At 50.5% G+C, this 26,837-nt stretch overlaps 2 protein-coding genes across 2 annotated transcripts; both read right to left on the bottom strand.

Annotated features, from left to right (window-relative positions):
* Window positions 1-9,077: 9,077 nt before the first annotated feature.
* On the bottom strand, window positions 9,078-10,417 carry S100A12 (S100 calcium binding protein A12). The gene is given in 3 exon segments (NM_001160272.1): window positions 9,078-9,218; window positions 9,667-9,824; window positions 10,355-10,417. Coding segments are annotated over 2 exon segments (279 nt in total). The 5' UTR covers window positions 9,805-9,824; window positions 10,355-10,417.
* A 15,076-nt stretch (window positions 10,418-25,493) lies between these two features.
* S100A8 (S100 calcium binding protein A8) lies at window positions 25,494-26,427 on the bottom strand. The gene is made up of 3 exons (NM_001160271.3): window positions 26,405-26,427; window positions 25,849-26,011; window positions 25,494-25,693 (listed from the first exon to the last, which is right to left on the bottom strand). The coding sequence occupies exons 2-3, from the start codon at window positions 25,987-25,989 to the stop codon at window positions 25,565-25,567; spliced, it is 270 nt and encodes an 89-aa protein (NP_001153743.1). The 5' UTR covers window positions 25,990-26,011; window positions 26,405-26,427; the 3' UTR covers window positions 25,494-25,564.
* Between the last annotated feature and the right edge of the window lie 410 nt (window positions 26,428-26,837).

The following is a 26,837-nucleotide window of genomic DNA, read 5'->3' as shown; positions in this document are numbered from 1 at the left end:
GTGCTGTGTGTGTGTGTTTCTTCCACACCCCTTCCCAACCTGACCTTCCCCAGGGGTCTGGGCGGTGACAGCCCGCACTTTTCCTGGGCCTCGGCCTCTCCACTCAGTGATGATAACGTGAGAAGCAGCAAACGCATGGGTCTGTTCTGGGCCCTTAAGATCGCCTCCCTGACCATTTCCTCACCTCTGAGTCCAGGTCCTCCTCATCCTGCCCAGCTCAGGATGTCCTGGTCCAGACTGTCAAATTGCCTTTTGTCACCATAGAAAGCAAGAGGAGGTGTCCCTTCCCTTCCACCTTCCAGCCACTTCACCCCCCGCCCAGCCCCGGGCCCCTCTGCACCCAGGGCTGTCCACACTGCCCTCTCTCTCCTACCAGAAGCTTCTGGAAGCCTTCCCGGAGCAGACAGAGCGTGTCTGAGGAGGAACGCTGGAATCTGCACAGTGGGAATGAGGACAGTCAGGATGGGTTTATCCATAAAAGGCCTTCTGAGCCCAGAGGGACGTTTAAGTGGCTCTGAACAGACCGAGCGCCCTCACCGTGATCCTGAGCCCACGTGTACACAGAGGGGAGTCAGGGCTCTGGCCCCAGGAGGACGGGAGCACGAGAAGGGCACCTGCTTGCCCCTTCCAACCGTCGAGAGCCTTTCCCGGCTCTGCAGCTACAAAGCCCAAGCCCTGCCTGAGGAGGTTGGACGTGGGGTCCAGAGAGCCTCTTGGGCCTGCAGATCCTGATCCCAAGCCTCAAGGGCAGGCTGACCTCCCTGAGGTGGCGGGGGTTTCTCTAGGGCCTGATCAGGAGCCAGGAGCTCAGGCCAGCAGCAGCCCTTGCTCCTCAGCAAACCTGAGGCCCGGCCTGGCTCCCAGCTTCCCTGTAGCCGCTGCCCCCGCTCCTGTGCTGAGCGGCCTCCAGACCCAGCCACTCACTTCAGAGACCCCTCTGTCTCTCCGCCTGCCTCTGGCCTGAGGGCATCCCCAGCATATCCCTCCCCCAGGTTACCACCAGACTGGGGTGGGCCTTCCCAACACCAGGCCCACATCAGGGGAGTCTGCCCTGCCCCGCGCTTTCAGCGGATTGAGGATTAGGGAAATGCCGGGGAAAGATCAAGTCATCTATCCCCATGTTAGAAGGGATGAAAGCGGAGTTCCCACTGTGGCGCAACGGGATTGGTGTCTTCTTGGAAGCGCTGGGATGCAGGTTCGAGTCCTGGCCCGGCACAGTGGGTTAAGGATCCTGCATTGTCATATTTGGGCTTAGATCGAGACTGTGGTTCAGATCTGATCCCTGGTCTGGGAACTCCCAAAAAAAAAAAAAAAAAAAAAAGAATGAAGTGAAGCATAGAGTGGAAGAGGGACCAGTAGTTCAAGGTCATAAGGTCATACAGTGGTTGTTGGTCAAGACATTGCATCAAGACTTGACTCCTTTTTCTCCATGAGCTGGATCTCACAGCTCCTCCCCCAGTGTGGAGCCTGAAGAAAGCTGCAGCCAGGCTGTGATCCTGGGACCCAGGGTTAAGGGCTCCTGAGAGCATGAAGTTGTTTGCAGGACCTATTCCAGACTATGAGCTTGGGGGGCAGAGGGGGCAATGGGTGCAGAACTCAGAAGCACCCCCTGTCCTTTCCCTGCCTGGGGGGGTCCCGCAGTGGGGGAGGCTCACCTCCTGACAACCCCACCCTCATGTCCCCTCTGTGCAGAACTGGCCTGGAGTTGGGAGGCCTGGGTTCTACCAGAGGCCTGGCTGAGACAAGATGCCTCCAGAAGGGTAGGCTCCCCCCCAACCCACTAGTACTTACCACAAAGGGGCACAAATACTTTTATGCCTCTGCCTCCCCACTAGACTGTGAACCCATGAGGGCAAAAGTCTGCGGCATCCATCTCATTCTCTGCTTTATTTCCAGCACCTAAAGTACCAGCTCATCCACACTCGGTTCTCAACAGATACGGACAGCACAGATGTTCTAAAATTCCCCACATAGGAGTTCCCATTGTGCTCAGCGGGTTACGAACCCAACTAGTACCCATGAGGTTGTGGGTTCGATCCCTGGCCTCTCTCAGTGGGTCAGGGATCCAGCATTTGTGTGGGTCGCAGACGCAGCTTGGATCCAGCATTGCTGTGGCTGTGGGGTAGGCCGGCAGCTGTAGCTCCAAATCCACCCCTACCTTGGGGATTTCCATATGCCGCGGGTGTGGCCCTAACCAAAAAATAGCAAAAACAAACAAACAAAATAATAAAATCTCCCACATGCTCCACGCTCCCATGCTCCCTTCTCCGGGGAAGATGTGGATACAGGAGGGAGGAGGAGGTGGGATTAAAACCAGCAGATGGTCCCCACATTCAGTCTCCAAAAGTCCAATAAAATGCCTCAACCATGGGCGACGGGGATGGGGGGGGGTTGGACAGAAGGTTCTGGATGTCATCGTGGCATCTCAAACTGGGAGGTAAGGGCAGCAGTGGGGTGGGACTCCGAAGCCCTTCTCTGGCTTTGTTCGGTCTTACCAGTTCTGCCTTTACTGGCTGAACACTGGAAGCTTCCATTTAAATAAAGGGATTTGTCTTGACAAAGGTTTGGTTTAAACTAACCCGCCCTATGTTCATGCCTGGGTGATTCTCCCCGGCATCCCGGCATCCCGGCCAAGCACTTGGCCCAGCCCTGCCTGAACCCCTCCGGGGAGGGAGCATCCTCCTTTGGTGCTAACACTTAGAAAGGTCCTTTGTGACACCATGCCAGAATCTGCTCCTTGTGCCAACCAAGCCTGAATCCGAATCTCCCACCCACACCATGGGGGACACAGAATAAATCTAACCCCCCTGTGCACGCAGTCCCCCATCTATGTCTTCACAACATCGTCTCTAAATCACATCCAGGCTCTCTCCAGCCTCTGCACAGCTGTACCGTGAGTGCTCTCCCAACCCCAGGGTCTCTACTGCGTCCCTTAGGGCCCCTGAAAGCCCAGTGCGCCTAAGTCCCCGCCTCCATGAAGACTTTCCTGACCCCCCACCTTCCTCAAGCGCGTGGAGCTTCCTCCTCTAGGCCCACGGAACTCTTTGATTTGTCAACTTTGCACTTCCAGGAGGAAAGCATAACCCCTTATCTGCAAGTCGGGCAGTGGCCCTGAAGGCAGGGCCAATGGCTAATTGGCCCCATGTCCCCAGGTGCCAGCCTGGAACAAGCTCACAGGGAGCATGACGAGTGAGCAAGGGAAGGTCGGTGGTCCTAGGACCCTGTGGCACGGGTGGGTGAAGGTGGAGCTTGCACGGGGAGAGGGTGAGGGGGGGAGCGCTTTGGGCCTCAGGGGTGTGCCCAAGGTCCGGTGACCTGGAGGCCGGGAGATGGAGATGCAGCCGAGAGCAGCAGGACAGCAGGGGACAAAGCTTCTCTAAGTCAAGATTTCTCCCTTGGCCTTATCCTTCTGCTCGCTGGCTCTGAGAGGACGAGGCTGTTCTGGAGCCCAGGGAAAGGCTATAGCCAACCACTTTCATAGAGCCTTGTGGGGGTTTCTTAAAAGAGCTGAAGGAGGTGACTTAGCCCTTCCATCCCCCCAAAACCTTGGTTCTGTGGTGTAGAGGGGAGTCGGCTTCATCCCTCAAAGAACGAGTGTGTCAGGGTCAAGGCTAGGATTCCTGCTCCGAATGAGAGTTGATGACTACCTCTATAATTAATGAGTCCTGTAGGGAAACAAAAGCTCTGGGGTTTCCCCGGCATCACGGTGATTAAAGAGCAGAAAAGCTGCCATTAGATGCCCATCCCGAAGTTCCTCTAAGAGCGAGGCGTTGCCCGCCTTGGCAGTGGAACCTGACCTTCTAGGCACCTTTCTGGGAGGGGTGGGGAAGTACAGGTGGCGGCCTGAGTGCAGGACGCTGCCCTGAGGCTCAACGATGCTCTGAACATGCTCTGGGGCCCCGGTGGTTCGAGATGCTTGCAGAACTGGGCGTGGAGATGAATTCTTTCTCGTTCACCTGCTTGGCCTCTCATTTACTTAACAGACATTAACTGCCTGTGTGCCGGGCTCTGCATAATGCCCTGAGGGGTTCCCCCCCCCACCCTGTGTGTGACAAAATAAGGCTTCACCCTGTGTTGAAGGAGCTCCTGGGACTGCAGGGTAGACAAGACAGTGCCTCGAAAGGTTGTCATATAGAAAATGAAGGCCAGAGAGGGATAAAGTTCGGCGGGGCTCTGGGATGGGAGGGCTGTGCCCCAGCTGGGCTGTCTCCCTGGAGGGGTGACAAGGCTGGTGGCCGCAAACATCCTGGGATAAACATGCAGGTGCTTTGTAAGGAGGAGAGGCTGTGTGCAAAGGCCTGGAAGCGGTTGGATATGGAGTCTGAGCAGAAAGGAGAAGCCCCGGGGGTGCAAAGGGGGCCGATGAGAAAGACCTGGCAGATACTAGGCCACAGAGCTACCCTTTCAGCTGGAGAATGGAGGGCAGAAGAGTGGAGCTTTGGGAGGGAAACAATATAATCATATGTGTATTTTAGAAACGTTTCTCTCTCTTCGTGGTGTGTGAGGGGATTCAGGGTAGGAATGAGATGGGGAAGGAGGCTGTTGCAGTAGTCCGGGTGACACTGACGAGAGCCCCAGATGGTCCTTCTCAGAAAAGATGAGGCGTTCCTGTTGTGGTTCAGAGGGTTACAAACACAACTAGTATCCACAAGGACATGGGTTCAATCCCCAGCCTTGCTCAGTGGGTCAGAGATCTGGCATTGCTGCAAGCCGTGGTGTAGGTTCAGACATAGCTCAGAACCTGTGTTGCTGTGGCTGTGGCTGTGGCCCACAGCTGCAGCTCTGATTCAACCCCTAGCCTGGGGACTTCCATATGCTGCGGGTGTGGCCCTAAAAAGACAAAAAAAAAAAAAAAAAAAGAGAGAGAGAGAGAGAAGAAAGAAGGAAAGAGAGGAAGAGAGAGAGAGAGAAAGAAAAAAAGAAAAGAAGAGAAAAGAAAAGAAAAGAAAAGAAAAGAAAAGAAAAGAAAAGAAAAGAAAAAAGATGGTGCTTTCAGCCAGGGTCTCAAGCTACCCCACTCCATCTCAACGAGGCAGGTGTGTCCAAACCCCTATAGGCAAAAGAAGAGTGGTGCTCTGTTTCCCAAGACCTTGCCAGGAAGAGAAGCCTCAGCTTTCGCCAGCCCGCTGAGGCAATCTTACACAAGCCTGACACAAGCCCTGCTGTGAAGTAAACTCCAGAATCCAACCCCTACGCCCTGCCCCTCTCCCAGCAGTTGTTGAAAACTGAGGTTTTAGAAAGCCCCATGTCATGGATTTTGACATTCCAATTGCCAAAGGGACAGCAAGATTGAAATAACTGGTTGCTCACATCCTCTTGCCTCTTGGGGCTCAGACTCGAAACAGCTCCTCTACCCCAAGATGCTGGTCATCCCCCCGGCAGGACTGGCCCCCAACCCATGTCCTCAGAGGTCCCCTCCGGTACCCACGAGACAGGGAAGGCGGGCACCCAGGAGGGAGACTGGCCTCCTGTTGTAAGGGCCCCTGGCCCCAGCATGTCCCTTTTCTCTGCAAAAGCGCTCTTATTTTTAGCCGGATTGTCAGTATTGTGCAGTGAGATCCTAAGGTGAGGAGGGGAGTTGTTGCCGAGACCAGAGACGAGGGCTGAAGCAGAGGGCAGCCCAGGGAGCCCAGCCCACTTCATGTCCAGCCTCCTCCTGTCCCCTCCTTCGGGCTCTGTCCCTTTCTTTCTCTCGCTTCCTTCCTCCACTTGCCCCCTGAGTCTTTCTTTCCCTCCCTTGCTGCTTTCTGCCCTCGGGGTCGGGAGAGCTGAGGGGCAGTGTCCCTGGAGCTGGGGTGCTTCCAGGGAATGGCATGCCTTTAAGACATACCTCAGGGTCACGCCTCACCAGGGTGACTCCTCCAAAACCAAAGATGCTCAGCTTCCAAGATGCCCATGGAAGTGAAAGAAGATCCCAACGGGAAATAGTTGAAGCGCTGAAGGGTATTGAGCCTGGAAAAGAGAAGCAGGGGGGATCGTGACAACTGCCTTCAAAAACTGCTGCAGGGGGGCGCATTCCCCAGAGCAAGGCCTCCCAAATCTGCTGTGATGGGCCCTCTGTGCCACCAGGTACTACCCCACCCGACCCCCAACCATAAGCATCTTGCTTTCATTTTATAACAGCTGTTGATTCCCTCAGCAGGCAAACAGAACCTCAGTTCCACTAAAGCAACATCCATCGGCTACTCATTCATGGAAGGACACCTGCACCCAGGGCCCTGTCACAGGCCAGCAGAATGTAGCAGGGCCCCACTCTGCTGGAGCCTACGTCACGGGAGACTCGGGCAAGAAATGAGCCAAGAGGAAAGAACAGATCATTTTAGGTGGGGACAAGCTCTGCAGTGAGAGGAAGGCGTGTTAGTTGGGGTGGGGAATGAGACAGGGCCACCACCAGGAAGTGACAGTGGGAATGAGGCCTGGATGACAAGGAGCACCAGAGAATGCCTGGAGGGTCTTCGCCACTTAGTGACACCATGGGACTGAAGTTTGGGCATCGTTCTGGCCGCCGTGGTTGGGGGACCCAAAGTGGGAGCGTGGGAAGGGACAGGAGGCCCTGTAGGCATGTACGGAGCCCGACCTTTGTGTCAAACACTCTGCTGGGTCCCCTGCCCTCAAGGAGCCTTCAGTCTAGCGGGGCAACAGACCCCTGAAGAGCTCTTTTCAATATTCTGTTGTGGCCAAAAGAAACACAAAGGTGATGACAAGCCTCACCCTGAGAGCACAGAGGAGACACTTTCCATCCATCCCCTTGGCAGGGTGCCGGCGTGGGGCGAGGGAGGGAGGATTAAGAGAAACTTCCTCAGATTAATGCTGAAAGGGCGAGAGTTGAACTTCTGCATGTCCAGCGCTGGGTTAGGTAATGAGAGAAATCAGAGAAGCCCAGGAAGTCAGGACCTTGCCCTTCAGACTTTCACAGTCTGGTTTGCTTCCTGTTAACGCTGAAGATGTTTAACTGGCCGGATTAAATGATGAGTCCTCGGCATTCCTGCTGGGGGGATCCTAGCACCATCCCATAGAATCCAGATCCTGCTCCGGACTTCCAAACCCCCAGTTAGGCAAGTTGGCTTGGCTTGCGGCGTGGAGCGGTCTGCCTCTCTGAGCCGTCTTCCTCACAGAGCACCCAAGAGAGGGCCATTGATGTCTCCTATCACACACGAACACTCTTGCCTCAAGGGATCTGTCAGACTAATCACCGCCAAAGGAGCCTGGCGCAGGCTGGTGGATCCCAGAGTCCCCAAGTTGAAATTGACCCTCGATGAAAGATGGGAATGTGGGAGGGGGGCAAGCGGGAGAGCTCCCTGGAGGATGGGACATTCGGGCTGGGGCTTGGCATCCGATTGCTAAGCGCTCTCCACATGCTGTTAGGTTATCTGATCCTCGCCTCAACTCTGAGAAAAGTGCGGCTGTTATCCCCATTTTATGGATGAGGAAACCGAGGCTTGGAGATTTGAAGTAACTTATTCAAGGTCTCACAATTAGACAGTGATAAATAGGAGCGGAACCCAGAAATATAACTTCAATCCTCATTCTCTGGGCCAGTACCCTTTCAGTGCCCAAGAATGCCCTCCTTCCCACCCTTCTAGAACCGACTCAAACTTCTCCATCCCGTCCAGGTCTCTCAGAGCATCAACTCTGTATCCTCAGCACCCAGCCCCTCTGTCTTACAGAAAAAACTTTGGAGTAATCCTTGTTTGCTCATCTCCCTTTTTTTTTCTTTCTTTGCTTTTTAGGGCCGTGCCCACAGCATATGGAGACGATCACCATGAGCTACGTGTGATAACTGCCCACTTGAACTGTGACCGTACACATGAGTTGTACCAGAAAGGTAAAATCCACTGGATTTCAGAGACTTAGGGGAAAAAAAAAAGAATGCAAAATGTCTCAGTGATAATTTTTATATTGTTAAAGTGATACTATTGTCATCTCTTGGCTTAATATCATATACTGTTCAAATTGACTTCCTCTTGGAGTTCCCATCGTGGCTCAGTGGTTAATGAATCCAACTAGGAACCATGAGGTTGCGGGTTCGATCCCTGGCCTTGCTCAGTGGGTTAAGGATCCAGCGTTGCCGTGAGCTGTGGTGTAGGTTGCAGACGCGGCTCGGATCCCGCGTTGCTGTGGCTCTGGCGTAGGCCAGGTGGCTGCACCTCTGATTCAACCCCTAGCCTGGGAACCTCCATATGCCTGCCGCAGGAGCGGCTCTAGAAAAAGGCAAAAGGACAAAAAAGAAAAAAATTAACTTCCTCTTTATTTTCATTTTCTTAATGTGGCGACAAGCAAATTTTTGACTACAAACATCTCTCTCCAGGGATCCCTCAGGCTAGATTCCTTGCTCCCTCACTCTCCTGCCCCTGCCCTCTCTTCTCCACAAATGCAGCCATAAAGGAAACACAAGTGAAATCATCTCACTGCTTTGTTCAAACCCCCCTGTGGGTCCTTAGCACACTTGGCACAAAGCCCAAGGTCCTCCCCGCCGGCTATAAGCCCCGGCTCCCTGCACCCTGTTTCCAGCAGGCCCACGTCTCCCACCAGCCCCCCTGTGCTCTGCACCCCACCATCACGCTGGTCCTTGAGCCCATCCCATGCATGCCCACTCCGGGGCCTCAGCTTCTCTCTGCAGGAACTCTTGGCCCCCAGACACCTGCAAGCTGCTCTCCTTCCCTTCTTTTAAATTTCTGCTCAAATGCATCCTTCTCTTTTTCTTTTTTTGTCTGTTGGGTGATTTTCTGTCCCCTCCCCAGTAGAACTGGCCAATAGGTGGGGACTTTTGTGTCTTTGGTCCCTGGCTATCAGAGGCTCAGTGAATATTTGTTGCATAAATGAATAAATGAACAAAGAGTGGACATTTAGTTAATCATTGGTGAGCAAATGAACAGAGAAGGGGGTCCCAGGGGTCTAACTGGGGCTGTTGGAACAGCAGGGATGAAGAAGGATCAAGTTTGGGGAAAGAAAAATGGCACAGGCGCTGTTCAGAACTATTCAAAAATACATTTATTTACTCTCCCTTCCCTCAGACAAGCTGGTGAACAGGGAAAGTCTTCTTGGGGCCACGTTGGGGGGAAGCCCCTTAGAGCTTCCTACTCCTTGTGGATGTTGTCGTGGGCAGTTATCAGCACATCAGTCACCAGGACCACGAATTCTTTAAAGCTGACCTGTTCGTCTTGATTGGCATCCAGGTTTTGGAATATTTTGTCAATGGTACCTTGATCTTTGGTGTTCTAGGAGAAGGGGAAGCCAGTGAGCGCCCTCTTTCTCCAGCCCCCGGCCCCCATCCCTCAGGACTCCACTCAGGGAGGCTCAGGATCAGTAACGCATTCACCAAAACTATGTGGGAGAATCCAGTGTGAGAAAACCAAAGGCGGAAAGAAGCAGCTGTCAGGAGCCAACCTAGAATCAAGTCTTAGGCGGGAAGGCATCGTGCCCCTCACCCGGCCCCGCCCTGCCCCTCCTCCCTCAGCTCTGGGAGAGGAAGGAGCAGAGCCCAAGGGGCTGGAGGGGCTACTGGGAGAGATACAGAGCCCCTGTCCCACAGCAGGTGAAGAGCATCCTTGCCAGCTCCCACTGAGGCGAGCCCATCCCCATCCTGGTCCCCCCATCGTCCTCGGGGGCTTGCCGCTGCCCTCAGCGCAGGGGGTGGACACGTCGGCCAGGAGAGGGGCAACCTACCTTGAGGGTGTTGGGCAGTTCCTTGGTGATCAGCTGCTTCAGCTCCCGCTTGATAAGGGTGTCATAATGCCCCAACCGAACTGAGTACTGGTGGAAGATGTTGATGATCCCCTCCAGATGGTCTTCCAGCTTAGTCATCTTTCCAACCTTGCGTTCACCTTCGGAGACAGGGGAGGTCTCAGGCAACCCCGCCCCACCCCGCACCTCCACGCTCCCGGCTGCAAGGGTTTAGACAAGGGATGACCACGCTGGGTCTGCTCTGCGTTCGAGCCATGGGGAATGTTTTCACTTATGGGTAGGATGGGGGGAGAAGAACATATACTAGCACCTGAAGTCTGAAAGGATCAGCCTTATTTGTCATGGTGTTCCATGCCCCCCCCATCTCCTGGGGAGTATGATTTGGAGGGTATTACTCAGGCTCCCCTGGGAAGGGGTCTGTGGGTGGTCAGGCCGTTTGCTTTCCCCAGGACATGGTACTTTAGGACCTTACGGATGCCGGAGGCCGGCCTCTCCACCCACCTTGCCATCCCTAATCCCTGAGTCTGGATCTTCCTAGCACAGCAAGAGCTGGCCTCCTTGGGCAGAAAATGTAATTAGCCCCAAGGTGGTCGGGCAGGCAGAGGCGTGTGGCTTCCCACAGCCTGCCAAGTGGCCTCCTGGAGGACCCCATCAAGGAAAGGACACTTACCCTTCAATGCAAAGGAGTGTGGAGCTGTAGCAAGAAGCCAGCACTGGTGAAGAGCACTGAGCCAGGGAGGTTTTTATAAGGCTGGCTTCAACTTTAACCTCAAGTGAAGAAACTCCTATGATTCATCTTGGGGCAATCATTGGACCGTGCTCTGTTGCTCAAGAGAAACTTCAAACCTGTGGCTTTGACTGCGACATGGGCAGCTCAGATTGCACTGGTGGCACATGCCAGCCCCTGCTCAGCCTGAAACAGAACCCCCATCCCCACCGCCCACACACGCACCCACTCAGGTGCTCCCCATATTTCCCAGCCTTGGGGCAGGACCCAGCCTGCAGCTTCAGCTCCATCCCCTGCTTCCTAACAGAAAGCTAAGAAAACAAGTTTCACTGCCTGAACGGCTCCTACCCAGAAAAGGAAGGACTGGGGAGAGGCAGGTGATGAGTGTCAATCCCACAAAAATGATAATGATCACAAAAACAATCACAGCGGACATGTAATCCTAAACCAGGAAAAAAACGAAATTGATTTAAAACCAAGGAAATCATAATATCGAGTCTGGAATGTAGTTGAGAATGACGCGTCAAGAGCGGTTTATTAATTGTAGCAAGTGGGCAACTGTGCAGGGGTATGGGAACTGACTCCACTACCTTTTCAATTTTCCCATAAATCTAAACCCGTTCAAAAATTAAAGTCTATGTGGTTTTTTATTTTTTAATTTTTGTTTTTGTTTTTAGGGCCACACCCGCTGCATGTGGAAGCTCCAGGCTAGGGGGTCAAATTGGAGCTCCAGCTGCCAGCCTACACCACAGCCACAGCAACACAGGATCCGAGCTGTGTCTGCAAACTACACCACAGCTCATGGCAACACCGGATCCTTAGCCCACTGAGCGAGGCCAGGGATCGAACCCACAACTTCATGGGTCTTAGTCGGGTCCTTTAACCACTGAGCCATAGACTCTGTGTTTTAAAAAGTGGGCATGTATGGGCCACTCACAACATGCCAGATGTTGCCTTACACAAAACATCACCTAGTTTTCCAAATTGACCTGTGCAGTCAGTACCAACAATGCAACTGCTTGAGATGAAGAAAATAGTGGGAAAAGTTAAGGAACATTTTTTTTTTTTTTGGTCTTTTGTTTTTTAGAGCCACACCCATGGCATATGGAGGTTCCCAGGCTCAGGATTGAATCAGTGCTACAGCTGCTGGCCTACACCACAGCCACAGCAACACCAGATGTGAGTTGTGTCTGCTACCTACACCACAGCTCATGGCAACACCAGATCCTTAACCCACTGAGTGAGGCCAGGGATCGAACCTGCAACCTCATGGTTCCTAGTCGGATTTGTTTCCACTGCACCCCGATAGGAACTCCTAAGGAACTTTTTTAAGGGCCAAATCCAAATTTGTCTGCTTTCAAATCCTTTGCCACTACTGTAATTTTTTTCTAAAATGAGAGGAGTGTGGGTTTTTCGTTATAGAAAGATATACATGCTCATGCATTTTGTAAAACGACATACTTTTGGGTAGATGAACACAAACTTCTATCAGGTCCTTATCTTTTTCTTCCGGGTTGTTTTTTTTGTTTTGTTTTGTTTTTGTTTTTGTTTTTGTTTTTTCTAATACTTCATGAGCCTTTTTAAAATTCTTCAAAAAAAAAAAAAAAAGGAGTTCCCATTGTGGCTCATTGGTTAACAAATCCAACTAGGAACCATGAGGTTGTGGGTTTGGTCCCTGGCCTTGCTCAGTGGGTTAAGGATCCGGCGTTGCCATGAGCTGTGGTGTAGGTCGCAGACGTTGCTTGGATCCTGCGTTGCTGTGGCTGTGGTGTAGGCCGGCAGCTGTAGCTCCAATTGGACCCCTAGCCTGGGAACCTCCATATGCTGCAGGAGCGGCCCTAGACAAGGCAGAAAGACAAAAAATAAAATAAAATAAAAATAAATAAAAATAAAAATTCTTTCCCCCACACTCCCCCACACCCCCCAAGTTACTCTCTGGGAAGCCCTAGGCCAGGCTCAGGAACAGGGTAGCGCAAATGCATGGCTGCTCTCCCTGAATTTGGAATCAAATGAGTTCAGACACTTTCCTAAATGGAAACAGAGGTCACCGCTCACAAGGGGGGCGGTGGCGGGGGTAGGTTGCTGAGCACTGGTCAAGCCAAGAAAATCCACCTGGATTCCTCCCTGGGAGCGTCCTTGAGCAAACCAGGGCTGCTGGGCAGGCCACAGTGGGAAGCTGTGGGAGGGCTCCGGAGGCCAGCCCCGTGTCCTTTGGCAAAGCCTTGCTCCCTCTTTCTTCATTTGAGTGGTCACCTCACTGGCCTCGTTTAGGTCCCAGAGCTGTTATGAGGCTCAGCTGACAGAATATGTGAGAAAATGCTTGAAAACAGTACAGCACCATCTTTAAATTGGCTTTTCAATTTATGATGATCTGGGCAGATCATCGTGCCCAGCCCCAAGGGAACCTGAGCGCAGAGCCAGCCTTCCAGGGCCCAGTTCCTGGCCACTAGCTGGACAAAGAGACCTGCCCCGTCTGTGTCCTGATGAGCATCCCCTGGTGGAGGAGCCTACACTCCCACTTCCGCCCGAGTGTCCACCCCCACGTGTGCATCTGCCCCGCAAGGCCTTGGGGAGGCAAGGGGTTCACAGGCACCAGGCGCCTGGCACAGCGCCTGGCACATGGGATAACGTCATGTGCTTGACCTTCATCCCTCCTCCCGTCTGGGTCCCACTGGACAGGCTGGATTGGCCCGAGGTGCTGTTCCCTCCTGTTCTGTGATGAGTGGCCTTGGTGTGCCCAAGGGCAGCCTTCTAGCTCTCACTTGGGCTGGTCCTGCTCCTCACCCCCCAGTAAGAACTCCTAGAGGCCAGGACTGTGTAGGAAAGCTGGTGCTCAGGGCAGCCAAGGAGAATGAATGGAGAGGGTGGGAAACATTTGTTAACAGTTTGATATGGATGATACTGCAGTTGGATACATATCATCATACATTTGCCAAAACCCATAGATTGTACAAGCCAAAGAGTAGATAGTAGGAGTTCCCATCATGGCACAGGGGAAATGAATCCAACCAGGAACCATGAGGTTGTGGGTTTGATCCCTGGCCTCGCTCAGCAGGTTAAGGATCCGGCATTGCCATGGGCTGTGGTGTAGGTCACAGATGCGGCTTGGATCTGGCATTGCTGTGGCTCTGGCACAGGCTGGCAGCTGTAGCTCTGATTAGACCCCTAGCCTGTGAACTTCCACATGCCACAAATGCAGCCCTAAAAAGCAAAAAAAAAGAAAGAGAAAGAAAGAAAGAAAGCTGTCAAGGTGGGCAAGGATGACCACAATCAAAGCCCCTGGGTTATCCAAGCCTCTGAAATAAAATCTTGTTAGACCTAACCTGGTGACCTCCATTCAATACTACAGACTCCTCTGTTTGCATCACGTTAACCCATTCCCATGGCAACAGGAACCAAAAGAAGCAAGGCCTCGAGCCCACCCGGGGCACCCTGAGGCCTGGATGAGGACCCAGACCACCCCTGCAGGGTGGCCCTGCTGCAGTGGGCTAGCGGTTCAGCCGAACTGCACAGCCAGGCTTCAGCAGCCACAACTTACGATCCCAAGACGTACATGCTCTTGGGGGACACCTGAATTCAGGGCACTGGACAAACCCAGCTCCCTGCCCCCTTGGCAAGTAGAAGTAGAACAGGTCCCAGCAATGGAGTAAGAAAGCCCCTGGGAGTGTTTGGATGATTCAGGTGTTGGGGTGGCAGCAGGAGGAGAAATTAGGCAGGTAGGAGCATGAGCAAATAGTGGGAAAATAAGATGCTCGTAATGGTGTGTTTACCATGAGCTGCGTGAATTACATCACAATTCTATTTTGAAATCGCATCCAGCTTCCTCAGCATCGTGGGCTACGTTGTCCTTCCAGAACTGGACAAGTGATGTCAAGACAAGGCTGGGATTCTGTGAGAAAATCGGGTGTGGTGGAGATGGTTCAAAGGCACTGTTTCCTTTCTTTTTTCTTTTTTAGGTGAAATTTACTTTTTTTTTACAGCTTGATTGTGGTATAATCAATATAAAAAGAATGGCACATATTTAACATGTACAATTTGATGTGTTTGGATGTATGCGAATGCCCATGATACTGTCGCCACAATCAAGGTCCATCCTCGCACATCCATCACCTCCCGAGGTTTCCTTGAGCGCCAGGATTTGGGGTTTTGTGATAAGAACCATTAGCATGAGGCTGCCCTCTTAAGAAACGTTTAAGGAGTTCCCATCATGGCTCAGTGGTTAACGAATCCGACTAGGAACCATGAGGTTGTGGGTTCCATCCCCGACCTTGCTCAGTGGGTTAAGGATCCGGCGTTGCCATGAGCTGTGGTGTAGGTTGCAGACACGGCTCAGATCCCAGGTTGCTGTGGCTCTGGCGTAGGCCGGCGGCTCCAGCTCCAATTCGACCCCTAGCCTGGGAACCTCCATATGCCGCAGAAGCGGCCCTAGAATAGGCAAAAAGACAAAAAAGAAAAGAAAAGAAAAAAAGAAACGTTTAAGCACCTGATACCGTCTGGTTAACTGTATAGCAGATCGCTAGACCTTTTTCACCTTGCAGGACTATAACTTTATACCACCAAACAATAAGAGTCACTGCTGCCTTTAAGGATGTCCTCTGTGCCTGCAGAATTCCAGCAGGATGCTTTCTTTTTGTTGAGTTTTCTTTTCTTCCCTTACTACTACATTTCATATCATTTTGAGACATAACAAAAGACTACACGTAGCATTTAAGTTCATTATAAGATGAAATTGGAGTTCTCCTATGGTGCAGAGGGCTAAGGTTCCAGAGTTGTTACTGCAGCAGCTTAGGTCACTGCTATGGTGCAGGTTCAAGTCCTGGCTCAGGAACTTCCACATGCTGCAGGAGCAGCTGAAAAAAAAAAAAAAAAAAAAAAAGAACAAAATAAAATAACAAACATCTGTGAATCGCTAGGGTTTTCTCCACTGGACAGAAACAACGTGATTAGCAAAATATTCCAGAAAGAAAGGAAGAAAATTAAGAATTTTGGGGGGAGTCCCCATCGTGGCTCAGTGGCTAACAAATCTGACTAAGAACCATGAGGTTGTGGGTTCGATCCCCAGCCTCGCTCAGTGGGTTAAGGATCTGGCGTTGCCTTGATCTGTGGTGTAGGTAGCAGACGTGGCTCGGATCCGATGTTGCCGTGGCTGTGGTGTAGGCCAGCAGCTGTAGCTCTGATTAGACCCCTAGCCTGGGAACCTCCATATGCCATGGGTGCCACCCTAGAAAAGCCAAAAAAAAAAAAAAAAGGAATTTTTTTGTTTGCTAAAAAAGGTACAATTCTCTAAGAGTCCCCAGACAAGCCAACAGAGTATTCAGTTGTTCTTCAAAAATGATTTATTACTACAAAATGAAAATTAGAAATTTTAAATACAGCCAATACTATCCTTTATATTTGGAAAAAAAAAAAAAAGAATGATTTGTTGGCTTCTCTACCTCAGACTCTGAATTTTTTTTTTCTTTTTAGGGCCGCACCCCGGGGCATGTGGAAGTTCCCAAGATAGGGGTCGAATTGGAGCTACAGCTGCTGGCCTACACCACAGCCACGGCAACACAGGAGCTGAGCCACATCTGTGACCTACACCAGAGCTCACTGGCAACCCTGGTCCTTAACCCACTGTACAAGGCCATGGATCAAACCCGGATCCTCGTGGATGCTAGTTGGATGCATAACGCCCTGAGCCACAACAGGAACTCCTGAATTTCTTAAGACCCTGAACCTCTTCCTGGAGAAGGAGGGCTAGCCCCCAGTGCCTGGATCAGAGTGTGCTGGGAATGAGCCCGCCGGAGGCTCTGACCCAACCCCAGGGTGGAGCCTGTCAGGTGGAAGAGGGAGCGTGGTTGACGGGCGTTGACAGTACAGCCTCAGGGGTGTACGCATTCCAGACACACCAGGGAACCTGGCTGGAAACTGTAAGAGAAAAGGTGAGACGGCGGCCACGAGAACCTGCAGAATCTGCATGGGCTTTACACAGAGAAAGCCCCCGCCACCGCAGCGGCGAAGCAGAGGGCAGCTATGAAGGCACACGTCAGCTATGAAGGGTTATGTGGCCTGGGTGGAATTTCCTAGAAACCTGGAAAGGTGACTATGTTGCTAGATCCTGTGCTCCAGAAGCTGCTGGAGGAGGGGCCAGAGGTCAAGGGTGCCCCAGACGGGCGCCACAAGGCTGAGTCAAGGGGAATGGGGGGAGAGGACGCCCATCACGAAAGTCTCTGTGCAGAGGGCTTCCAGCTTGTCAGGCGTCCCTGAGCCTAGTTCCAGAAGGAGAGGAGTAGCCCGTGGTCCAGTGCAAGAGGGAAAAGAGAGACTGGTGCACCTCATTTGAGAAAGTGGCTAAGAGCCGCATGGGGGCCAAGGCACCAGGCTGGGACTTTGAGCTCCACTCAGAGCATCAGTCAGTGGGAACTTCTAAAGCCCTGATGGTCTGGGAAGGGGATATGTCTGAGACAACCTCTAAGGGCCTTTAGAAATATGAAAATGGCCATCCTCTCACTTTACCTCTGGGAAAGATGGCCATTTTCTGGTGACCTAACCCCATGTGGTGAATCTGTCTGGAGCATGCCACAGACTAAGACTGACACACCATGAGGATTCCTGTGATGCTCCCTGCCGCACAGGCTTCAGCTAAGTTCCTAAGAGGGCCTCCTCCTGCCCCCACTGCAGGAACACTGAGGGAAGGCCGTTAAAACTCAGGTTATCTGTACAGAAACAGATTTAGAGGCTTCGAAAACAAACCCAGAGTTTCCACAGTGGCTCAGTGGTTAACGAACCCGACTAGAATCCATGAGGACTCGTATTCGATCCCTGGCCTTGTTCAGTGGGTTAAGGATCCGGCGTTGCCCTGAGCTGTGGTGTAGGTCGCAGATGTGGCTCAGATCCCACGTTGCTGTGGCTGTGGCATAGGGCAGCAGCTATAACTCCAATTGGACCCCTAACCTGGGAACCTCCATATGCCGCGGGTGCAGCCCTAAAAAAGAAAGAAAAGAGAAAAAGAAAACAAACCGATGGTTATCAAAGGGGAAGGGTGGGGAGAGGGAAGGACTGGGAGCTTGGGATGGTGTGTGTACACTGCTATATGGAATGGATGGTCAACTGGGACCTGCTGTATGCACAGGGAACTCTAGTCAATATTCTGTGATAACTTGGGAGTTCCTGTTGTGGCTCAGTGGGTTAAGAATCTGGCTAGCATCCATGAGGATATGGGTTCGATCCCTGGCCTCATTCAGTGGGTGAAGGATGCTGCATTGATGTGAGCTACAGTGTAGGTCACAGATGCATTGCTTCTGTGGTGTAGGCCGGCAGCTACAGCTCCAATTCAGCCCCTAGCCTGGGAATTTCCATATGCCCCAGAACAGAATTGATCCACAGCCCCCTACTGGCTTGAGTGAGCCCTTGGCTCCAGAAGGAGATACCAGGCACCACCCTGATAGGGAATGTGGAAGCATGAGCAACTAACTGGGGAATTAAAATGTGACTGTAACTGACCAGATCATACCTATTGCCTTTGGAGTTCCTTGGAAGACTCCCATTTGTCTCATGGATCAATTGAATCCCTTGGAATTGGAGCCAATGGCTCTCTTCCCCCTTTTTTATTTTATTTTTTTATTGAAACATAGTTCATTTACAATGTTGTGTTAAATTCAGGTGTAGAGCAAAGTGATTCAGTTATACATACTTTTTTTTCAGATTATAAAATATTTAGTAGAGTTCCCTGTGCTATACAGTAGGTCCTTGTTGGTTATCTATTTTATATGTAGTAGTGCCTACATGTTAATTCCAAACTCCTAATTTATCCCTTCCCCCTCCATTTCCACTTTGGTAATCATAAGTTTGTTTTCTATGTCTGAAAATCTATTTCTATTTTAATAAGTTCATTTGTATCTCTATCTCTCTCTCTTTTTAGATTCCATCTATAAGGGATATCACATATTTTCCTTCTTTGCCTGGCATATTTCACCTAGTCTGATAATCACTAAGTTCAACTATGTTGCTGCAAATGGCATTATATCACTCTTTTTTGTGGCTGAGTAATATTCCATTGTATATATGTGCCACATCTTCTTTATCCATTCATCTGTTGATGGACATTTAGGTTGCTCCATGTCTTGACTATTGTAAATAGTGCTACAATGAACACGGGAGTGCATGTATCTTTTCTTTTGCTGCTTTTTGAGGCAGTAACTGCGATCTTATTGAAAGTTTGGTTTATGGGGATGGATGTGATGTTGACTATAAAATGTCAGAGCTGGGAAGGCCTAAGTTTGAAGGATTCCTGCAGGATACCTCTATGCCTTAGACAGCAAAGAGTGGTTGGCAGAATATTCTGGAGTAAAAAAAAGTAAAGAAATTAAAGCATTTTTTGAATTTATTGAAAAGGTAATTCTCTATAAGTCCCAGAATAGATAACAGAAAAGGGGAATGCATCAGAAATGATTTTTTGAGGTCCCTATTTCTGACTGAATTTCTAAATTTCTGATTCTTTTCCTAGAGGAGGGAACTCCTAGTATCTGAGGTCTCCAGAGTTCTAGGGTATGGCACCCTCTATTCTGCCCCAACCCTGGGTATTCTAGATGCAGACTGATGGAAGGGCTATTCATCCTGCAGAGAAAACTAAGAGACATCAACATATCAGTGTGTTTTCCAGTAATGGTATTAATAATCTCAGGAGAAGAACTAAGTCAAATTTGGCTGGACATATTCCTGAAAAATCTACAAAAGTAGCAGCTATTCAGAAGGAGAAATAAGGGAGGCCACAAAATGTAGAAACAGGAGTGTCCTGCAAGGAATTGGTTTCCTTCACATGGTCAATGCCTCCAGATCTCCCATTACTTCTCACGTATTTTTTCTTGTCTTATAACACTGGCTATAGCCGCCAATACAAATTTTAAATAGAAATGGTAAGTGGGGGGGCATCTTTGTCTTCTTCCTATTATTAAAGATAAATGTCTAATATTTCTCTATTAGTATGATATTTGGGATGGGTTTTGTTTGTTTTCTGTCTTTTGTCTTTTTTTTTAGGGCCACACCTGCAGCATATGGAGGTTCCCAGGCTAGGGGTCTAATTGGAGCTGTAGCAACACCACAGCTCATGGCAACACCAGATCCTTAACCCATTGAGCAAGGCCAGGGATCAAACCCGCAACCTCATCGTTCCTAGTTGGATTCATTTCTGCTGCTCCATGACAGGAACTCCTAGGATGGGTCTTAATAAATATCTATTATCTTGAAGGGCTTGAAGACAAAAGCAGGAAAGAAGTCCAGAGCATCCTATGTGGGTTAGCTAATCTGCCCTAGAAAACACAGGGGAACAGTGTGCAAAACAAGATGCTGAGCAAGCTGAACTGGATGTAGCCCTTAATGGGCTAGGTTGACGAAGAGCCTTTGACTTTAGCCGCAGGATAGTTTCCTGCTTTCTGTTGTTAATGAGGCCCATTCAGGAGGAAGAGGAAGAGGCTTCTACCACTAAAAGAGGGATGGGTATAGAGTTGACAGAGTTGCTAAAGGTCTATGCCCTGATCTTAGCAACCAGTTCAGACCATGATTTTGCAAACCAGAGTATTATTCACATGGGAATTTACACCACTACTAAGACTGGAAGGAATGCTCCACAACCCAGAAGAAGGGACAACCCCTAAGAGTTTAGGGAACTTAAAATGCCAATCCTCTGTTCTATTGTCATTGTCTGGAGGATTGCTCATACCAGGAAAGAAGCCCACAGTAATTCATGCCCAAGACAGGGTGAAGTCATGGGCAGAGGAAAGAGGCCCAAGAGAAATGCTCATTCTGCATCCTGCTGGCACTGCTCCTCACCCCTAGACCCTGAAGGGGAAGGGCGGGCCCTGTGCACACACTGGAGGGAAGTCAGCTAGAAGAAATTGCTCTCAGGTCTGAACCAGGGTTTCTTGCCTGGAGAAAACCACAAATCTAATCCTTGTTCTGCCACTTGTCAGACCAATGATCTTTATCAAGTTTCTTAACTTCTCTGGGTCTTCTCATGTGGAAGATTAGAAATAGTGATTACCTGTCTTACAGAGTTGCACCTCATAAAGGAGAATAAATGAGATAAACTATCACAAAGTCTAGTGCTTAAAAGCAAAATTATGAACAAATCTAATGGGCCCATGTCAAAATTCTTGTTTTAATTATTTTTTAAAAAGTTTTATCGAAGTAGGGATTTCCTACTGTGGCGCAAAGGAAACGAATCCAACTAGGAACTATGAGGTTGTGGGTTCAATCCCTGGCCTCACTCAGTGGGTTAAGGATCCAGCGTTGCCGTGAGTTGTAGTGCAGGTTGCAGATGTGGCTCGGATCCTGTGTTACCGTGGCTGTGGCTGGCAGCTGTAGCTCCAATTCGACTCCTAGCATGGGAATCTCCATATGCCTCAGGTGTGGCCCTAAAAAGCAAAAAAAAAAAAAGTTTAATTGAAGTATAGTTGACTTAAAATGCTGTGATAATTTCTGCTGTACAACAAGGTGATTCAGTTACACACGTGCACACATCCATTCTTTTTCAGATTCTTTTCCCACGTGGACCATCACAGAATATTGGGTGGAGTTCCCTGTTTTATCACAGCAGGTCCCCAATGACCATTCATTCCATATACCACAAGGTGCATGTGCCAACCCCAAACCCCCAGTCCATCCCTCCCCTCACCACCTGTCCCCTTTGGTAGCCATAATCTATGGTAGTTCCCTTTGGTAACCATAGCTGTAGTCTGTGAGTCTGTTGTTCTGAAAATAAGTTAATATGTATCCCTTTTTTAGATTCCATATATAAGGGATATCATATGATGTTTGTCTTTTAGTATCTAACTTCACAGTATGATAACCTCTAGGTCCATCCATGTTGCTGCAATTGGCATTATTTTATTCTTTTTTATGGCTGAGTAGTATTCCTGTGTGTGTGTGTGTGTGTGTGTGTGTGTGTGTGTGTGTGTGTACATATACCATACCTTCTTTTGGGGGGAGGGCACACACAGCATGTGAAAGTTCCCCAGGCCAGGGATCGAACCCTCACCACAGCAGCAACCCAAGCATCTTTTCATGTGCTCATGGGCCATCTACATGTCTTCTTTGGAGAAAAGTCTATTCAAGTCTTCTGCCCATTTTTTGGTTGGATTGTTTGGGTTTTTTGCTATTAAGTTTTATAAGCTATTTATTATATACCTTGTAAGCCTTTGTCAGTCACACCCTTTGCAAATATTTTCTCCCACTGTGTAGGCTGTCCTTTCATTTTGTTTATGGTTTCCTTTGCTGTGCAAAAGCTTATAAGTTTGATTAGGTCCTATCTGTTTATCTTGGCTTTTATTTCTATTTGGGAGACTGCCCCAAGAAAACATTGGTACGCTTTATATGAGAGGACGTTTTGCCTATGTTCTCTTCTAGGAGTTTTGTGGTGTCATGTCTCAGGTTTAAGTCTTTAAGCCATTTTGAGTTAGATGATGGAAGATTAGCAAGTTGCAAGGACTCGCTTCTCTTCAGGCAGAGTCTAGCTTGAGATCCAACATTTAAGCAATCTCCAAGTTTGAGATGACTTCTTCCTTTCACACTGATGCCCAGCAGGATCCGTGTAAGTGTGAGGAGCTTTCTCTCCCCCTTCTCAGTCCATTTGACTTGAGGCTGAATTCCCTAGGTCGGGAGGCTGGAAGATAAGGCAGGTATCTGGACCCAATCAGAATCATTCTGGCTCCCAAGGAGGGATGCACAGGGAAATCTTTTCCGCTTGAATAAGTTCTGTGTTCGGCTACCAGACACCATAATTTCAGATACTCTCCATGCTCTTTAAGACTTTTGTCATAACTGTGAGGAACTTGGCCAAAGTCAGGAGTCTTGGGTGGAGAACCTGGGTGGAGAAGCTGGATGTCAGGCAGGTCATCCTCACAGGCTCTGGAAATCTTGGTGGCCGGATCTGCCTCAATTGGTGAGCCAAGATCTCTTTTGTGGTTTCAAATATTGCATGAGGTTTCCTGCTAAACGACTTATTTCTCAAACTCACACAGCCTTGTTCTTCTTTTGTAGCTGGGGCAACAGGAAACCAAATCACCCTGCTCTGGACTATAAGCCCTGTCTGACTCTGCCCAACGGGTCCTTTAATGGGCACGGCCTTGCTTGTAAATTGCTATCTGCAAGCCTGACTCCTCCATGGACTTTCAGTCACCTCCCTCACTTCTCATTCTCCAGGCTGCCACTGCCAGCTGGGCCACCTGCCCATGCAACCATGAGCTCTGACATGAACCATTGATAACTTGGGGGTCAATGCAATTCTTCGCAACCAGTGGCCCATCACTTATGGTGCAACTTCAAAGGGCCCTCTGGGCCGCCATCTACTTGGTCCACTGAGTGAGCTCAGAGAAGACAGACTCACTGTCATTTCAACTAAAGGCAAACAATTAACATGAGAACTCTCCCCAAAGGATCCCTGTCTAAAAGCCCATTTTCTTTTCCCTTTTTTTTTTTTAATGGCCACACCTATGACATATGCAGCTGCAGGCCTAAGCCACAGGCACAGCCACACTGGATCTGCGCAGCATCTGTAACCTACTTATGCCGCAGCTTGTGGCAATGCCAGATCCTCAACCCACTGAGCAAAGCCAGGGATCAAACCTGCATCCTTGTGGACACTATGCTGGGTTCTTAGCCTGCTGAGCCTCAACAGGAACTCCTAACAACCTTTCAAGGCTGAGTCAAAGGCAGTAGGATATGTTGCCCTTCACCCCTACTCAGACACACACACACGCACACACACACACACACAACCACCACCAACGTAGATAACAGAAGGGTGGAATCAGGCTGCTCTCTCCTTTTGTGCATATTCACTCACTATATTCCCTAAATCTTGGTGAGCCCTGTCAATCCCTCGCATATTTTCTTGCCTGGGCGACAATGGAGCCAGCGCTCACCTTTAAAATGCGGCTCGGAATTGCTTATTTCTGTCTCCTCTGTGCAGGGAGTGTGTTCACTCCCTTGGATTAGGTGGAAGCAAGTGCCCATTAAGGAAGGAAGTAGATGAGAAGGAATCTTTTGCCCCCATCCACATTTGCCCAGCAGAAGCCCATCCCCGGTTTGATGACCAGACCCCGCCCCTATCCCATTTCATGTCCCATTCTTAATTCTCTGCTGGCTGCCAACCATTTTCACTAACAGGTTAACTGATAATAAAACTGGCTGATAATTAAAGCTTCTGTTGGTGAATAAAAGGGTTTAAGCTGTTCCCTTTCCCTGTTTTTGTTTTTGTTTTTTTTTTTTGTTTTCTTTTGTTTCTTGTTTTTTGTCTTTTAGCCATTTCTTGGGCTGCTCCCACAGCATGTGGAGGTTCCCAGGCTAGGGGTCGAATCAGGGCTACAGCTGCCAGCCTATGCCAGAGCCACAGCAACTTGGGATCTGAGCCACATCTGCGACCTACACCACAGCTCATGGCAACACCAGATCCTTAACCCACTGAGTGAGGCCAGGGATCGAACCCGCAACCTCATGGTTCCTAGTCAGATTCGTTAATCACTGCGCCACGACGGGAACTCCATCCCTGTTCATTTTTACATAAGTTAAGTCTACTACAAACAAAAAGCCCGGTGATCTGGGATGAGTAATCTTTAGTACGGGGATCCAGCTCATCGGAGTGGCATTTTGCTGGGTGGGGAAGGCCCTGCTCCTCCTGAAATCTGGGGGAATTGTTCACCTCCTCTTCTTCTAGACACGGAGCACTTCCCTCTACTCCAAAGATGCCCTCCCTCCCCACCCCTAGAGTTGGATTCCTCTCCAGCCCAGGCTCCTGGGGCAGAGACACACAGTCATCCCAAAGAGGGTTGAAGGGTCCCTGCTGTGTTCATGCAGGGGCTCAGTGCCTCATGCACACAGAGGGACCCCAAGCCAGCATCTGTCTCCCCCAACATCACAGAAGAGGAGCCTCGTGAAGGGGCGTGGGCAGCAGGAAAGAAACTGATCTAGCCCTTAGTGGCACGCACCCCCACCGAGTCCAACCATGCCCAAAACCCCAACAGAAATACCCCACCTTTCACTACAAAAATCCAGCAGCTCAGACAAGAGTTCTTAACATTTCAGGGGTCTTGGGACCATTTTTTTAGAATCTGGTAAAAGGCTCAGGGGAATGAGCTTTCACACATGCACTCAAAATGATGCATTCAGCTTCTATTCCATTCCAGACATACGTGGTAGACCCGTTTAAAAACCCTGGTGATGGCTCCTTACCCTCTTCTCCGTTACTAACACCCCTGCCCCATCACCTACATGGAGACAACGAAAATTTTCCCAAGGTGCCGCACAGAAACTCAGCTTGGGAGTTAGGGTCTGAGAGCTGCCCACTCATCTTCCGGTCCTCCCATTTCACCAGACCCTTGGAAAATCCAGAGAACTGGTGGGGAGGCAATTTTAGATAATGCACTGACCACGAGAGCATTTACCCTGCAGGGCAGCATTTGAGGGCTCTGTTCTTTTGAGTTGAGCTTTATTAATATATCTGCCTATCTGCCCATTCCTTTTTTATTTAATTGGGTTGGGAGATTAGGATGGAGGGAGAAGGAAAATTTTCCAAACTTCTTAAAGAGAAATTACAGGTTTGGGGCCAGGGGGCTTATGAGTGTTGCTTAGTGTAGATTCTCATCATCCACCTAAAGGTTCCACACGGAACCTCTCTCTCTCTCTCTCTCTCTCTCTCTCTCTCTCTCTCTCTCTCTCTCTCTCTCTCTCTCCCCGCCTACATGGGTACCTCCCTAATCCCAAAAGTTGCATCTAAGACATTTAGCTGGAAATGAAAATTTAGTTTGGAGAACAGTGGAAGCGTTCCTTCCATCATCCTGTTCTCATATCACCCAACTGGGAACAAGAGCCTCTTGGACTTTTTAGATCTTTGCATCCTAGAACCATTGACTCAGGACCGTGGGGCTGGAGGAGACTGCAGTTGAAAGCAGCCAAGCCGTAGGCATAGAAGGCTCCCGAGAGGTGGGGAGTGGGGGGCAACAGAGGTTGGATCGTCTTCCTTTGGCTTTTCCGACCCTCCCTCCACCCACCCCACCCCTCCAGGAACCTCATTCCACGAGAGAAAAGCAAGAGACGGAGAAAGGCCTGAGGTATCAACTACTTTATTACTCTGTGGGGACAAGTCCAGGGGCCCAGCCCCGGGGCCCCAAAGCTCTGCTACTCTTTGTGGATGTCTTCATGGGCCTCCACGCCCACCTTGATCACCAGTATGAGGAACTCCTCGAAGTTAACTGCACCATCCTTGTTGATGTCCAGCTCTTTGAACCAGGTTTCTGCGTCCTTTTTCTGGGAAAATTGGAGAGGAATAAGCCCACGTGTGACGCTCTCAGGGAGGCTGAGGCATGGCGGTCTGCGCACAGCCACAAAGGAGCCCGGCGACCCAGGGCGTCAGCGGAGCCTGGCGGAGGAACCCCTCAGCATCACACCCAGCCCCGCCTCACCTTCATATACTTAGGACACTCCGTCTCTAACAATCTCTTCAAGTCATCCGCGTAGATGGCGTGGTAATTCCCTTTCTCCAGGGAGTACTTGTGGAAGACTTCGATGAGGGAGTTAATGGCACTCTCCAGATCCGTCAGCATGGTGCCCAAGGATTTGTCCCAGCTGGAAGAGGGAGCACACGGGGAGCCCCGGGGTGGGCAGGGTGCCTGGGGACACTCAGAAGGTCCATACCCCAGGGAGCAGCTTTGTCCTGGACTGCCCCATCCAAGGGACTCCACCCAGCAGAGGGTTGTGGCTCTGATGGGCAGGGGTGGGATGAAGGTGTGGGAGGGAACAGGGTCCACACGCAGAGCCTGGCAGCTCTCCGCAGGCCCTCAGCCTCTGCCCAGGATCGGGGGCCAGGTGGGGAAATGAATGTGACAGTCGCCCGCAAGCGCTGGAGCACTGGCTCACGCTCCTCCTCCCACTCCCGGCTCTCAGAAGAGGCTGCCGCGCTCCACAGCCCACCCCCGGGGAGGCCCAAAGTGTGGGGCAGACCTGGGCCAGTCCACTTACCAGGTCTCCCCGAAACAGAGTTGACAAAGCACATGCAGGGCTGAGCATCCGCTCCCTTTTATAGCAGCAAGGCTTGGCCCGCTGCCCAGGGCCTCGGGCCACTCAGAGGCAGCAGCTCCCTTCCACGGTTGCTACAGCCTCTGGTTTCCCAACCACATGAATGTGGGGCAATCACTGAGCAGGATAAAAAGTTCTGATGGGGGGCTGAGGGAGGAAAGATGGGAGGAGGAAGGCATTTGCCAGGGGGTGATGCCCAGCTAGAGCAACCAGCAAGGGGGCAGGGGGAGGAGCTCTCTGTGGGCTGCTAGCCTCCCCCTGCTCAGCCAACCAGGATGCCCACTCCTGAGTCCTTCCTGCTGTTGCTGTGGCTAGACCTAGGCATTGTGGCCTCTCTGTGCGGCTCTGAAATGGAATTGAAGTTGAATGCATCATT

Source organism: Sus scrofa, chromosome 4 (assembly GCF_054392235.1).
Source record: "Sus scrofa isolate SSC_HxYL_T2T_F1_AM1 chromosome 4, Sscrofa_HxYL_maternal_Yorkshire_Landrace_v2.0, whole genome shotgun sequence".
In the NCBI taxonomy this organism is placed as follows: Eukaryota; Metazoa; Chordata; class Mammalia; order Artiodactyla; family Suidae; genus Sus; species Sus scrofa.
The sequence above is the reverse complement of the archived record's forward strand: the minus strand, read 5'-3'. Positions and strand labels throughout refer to the sequence as shown.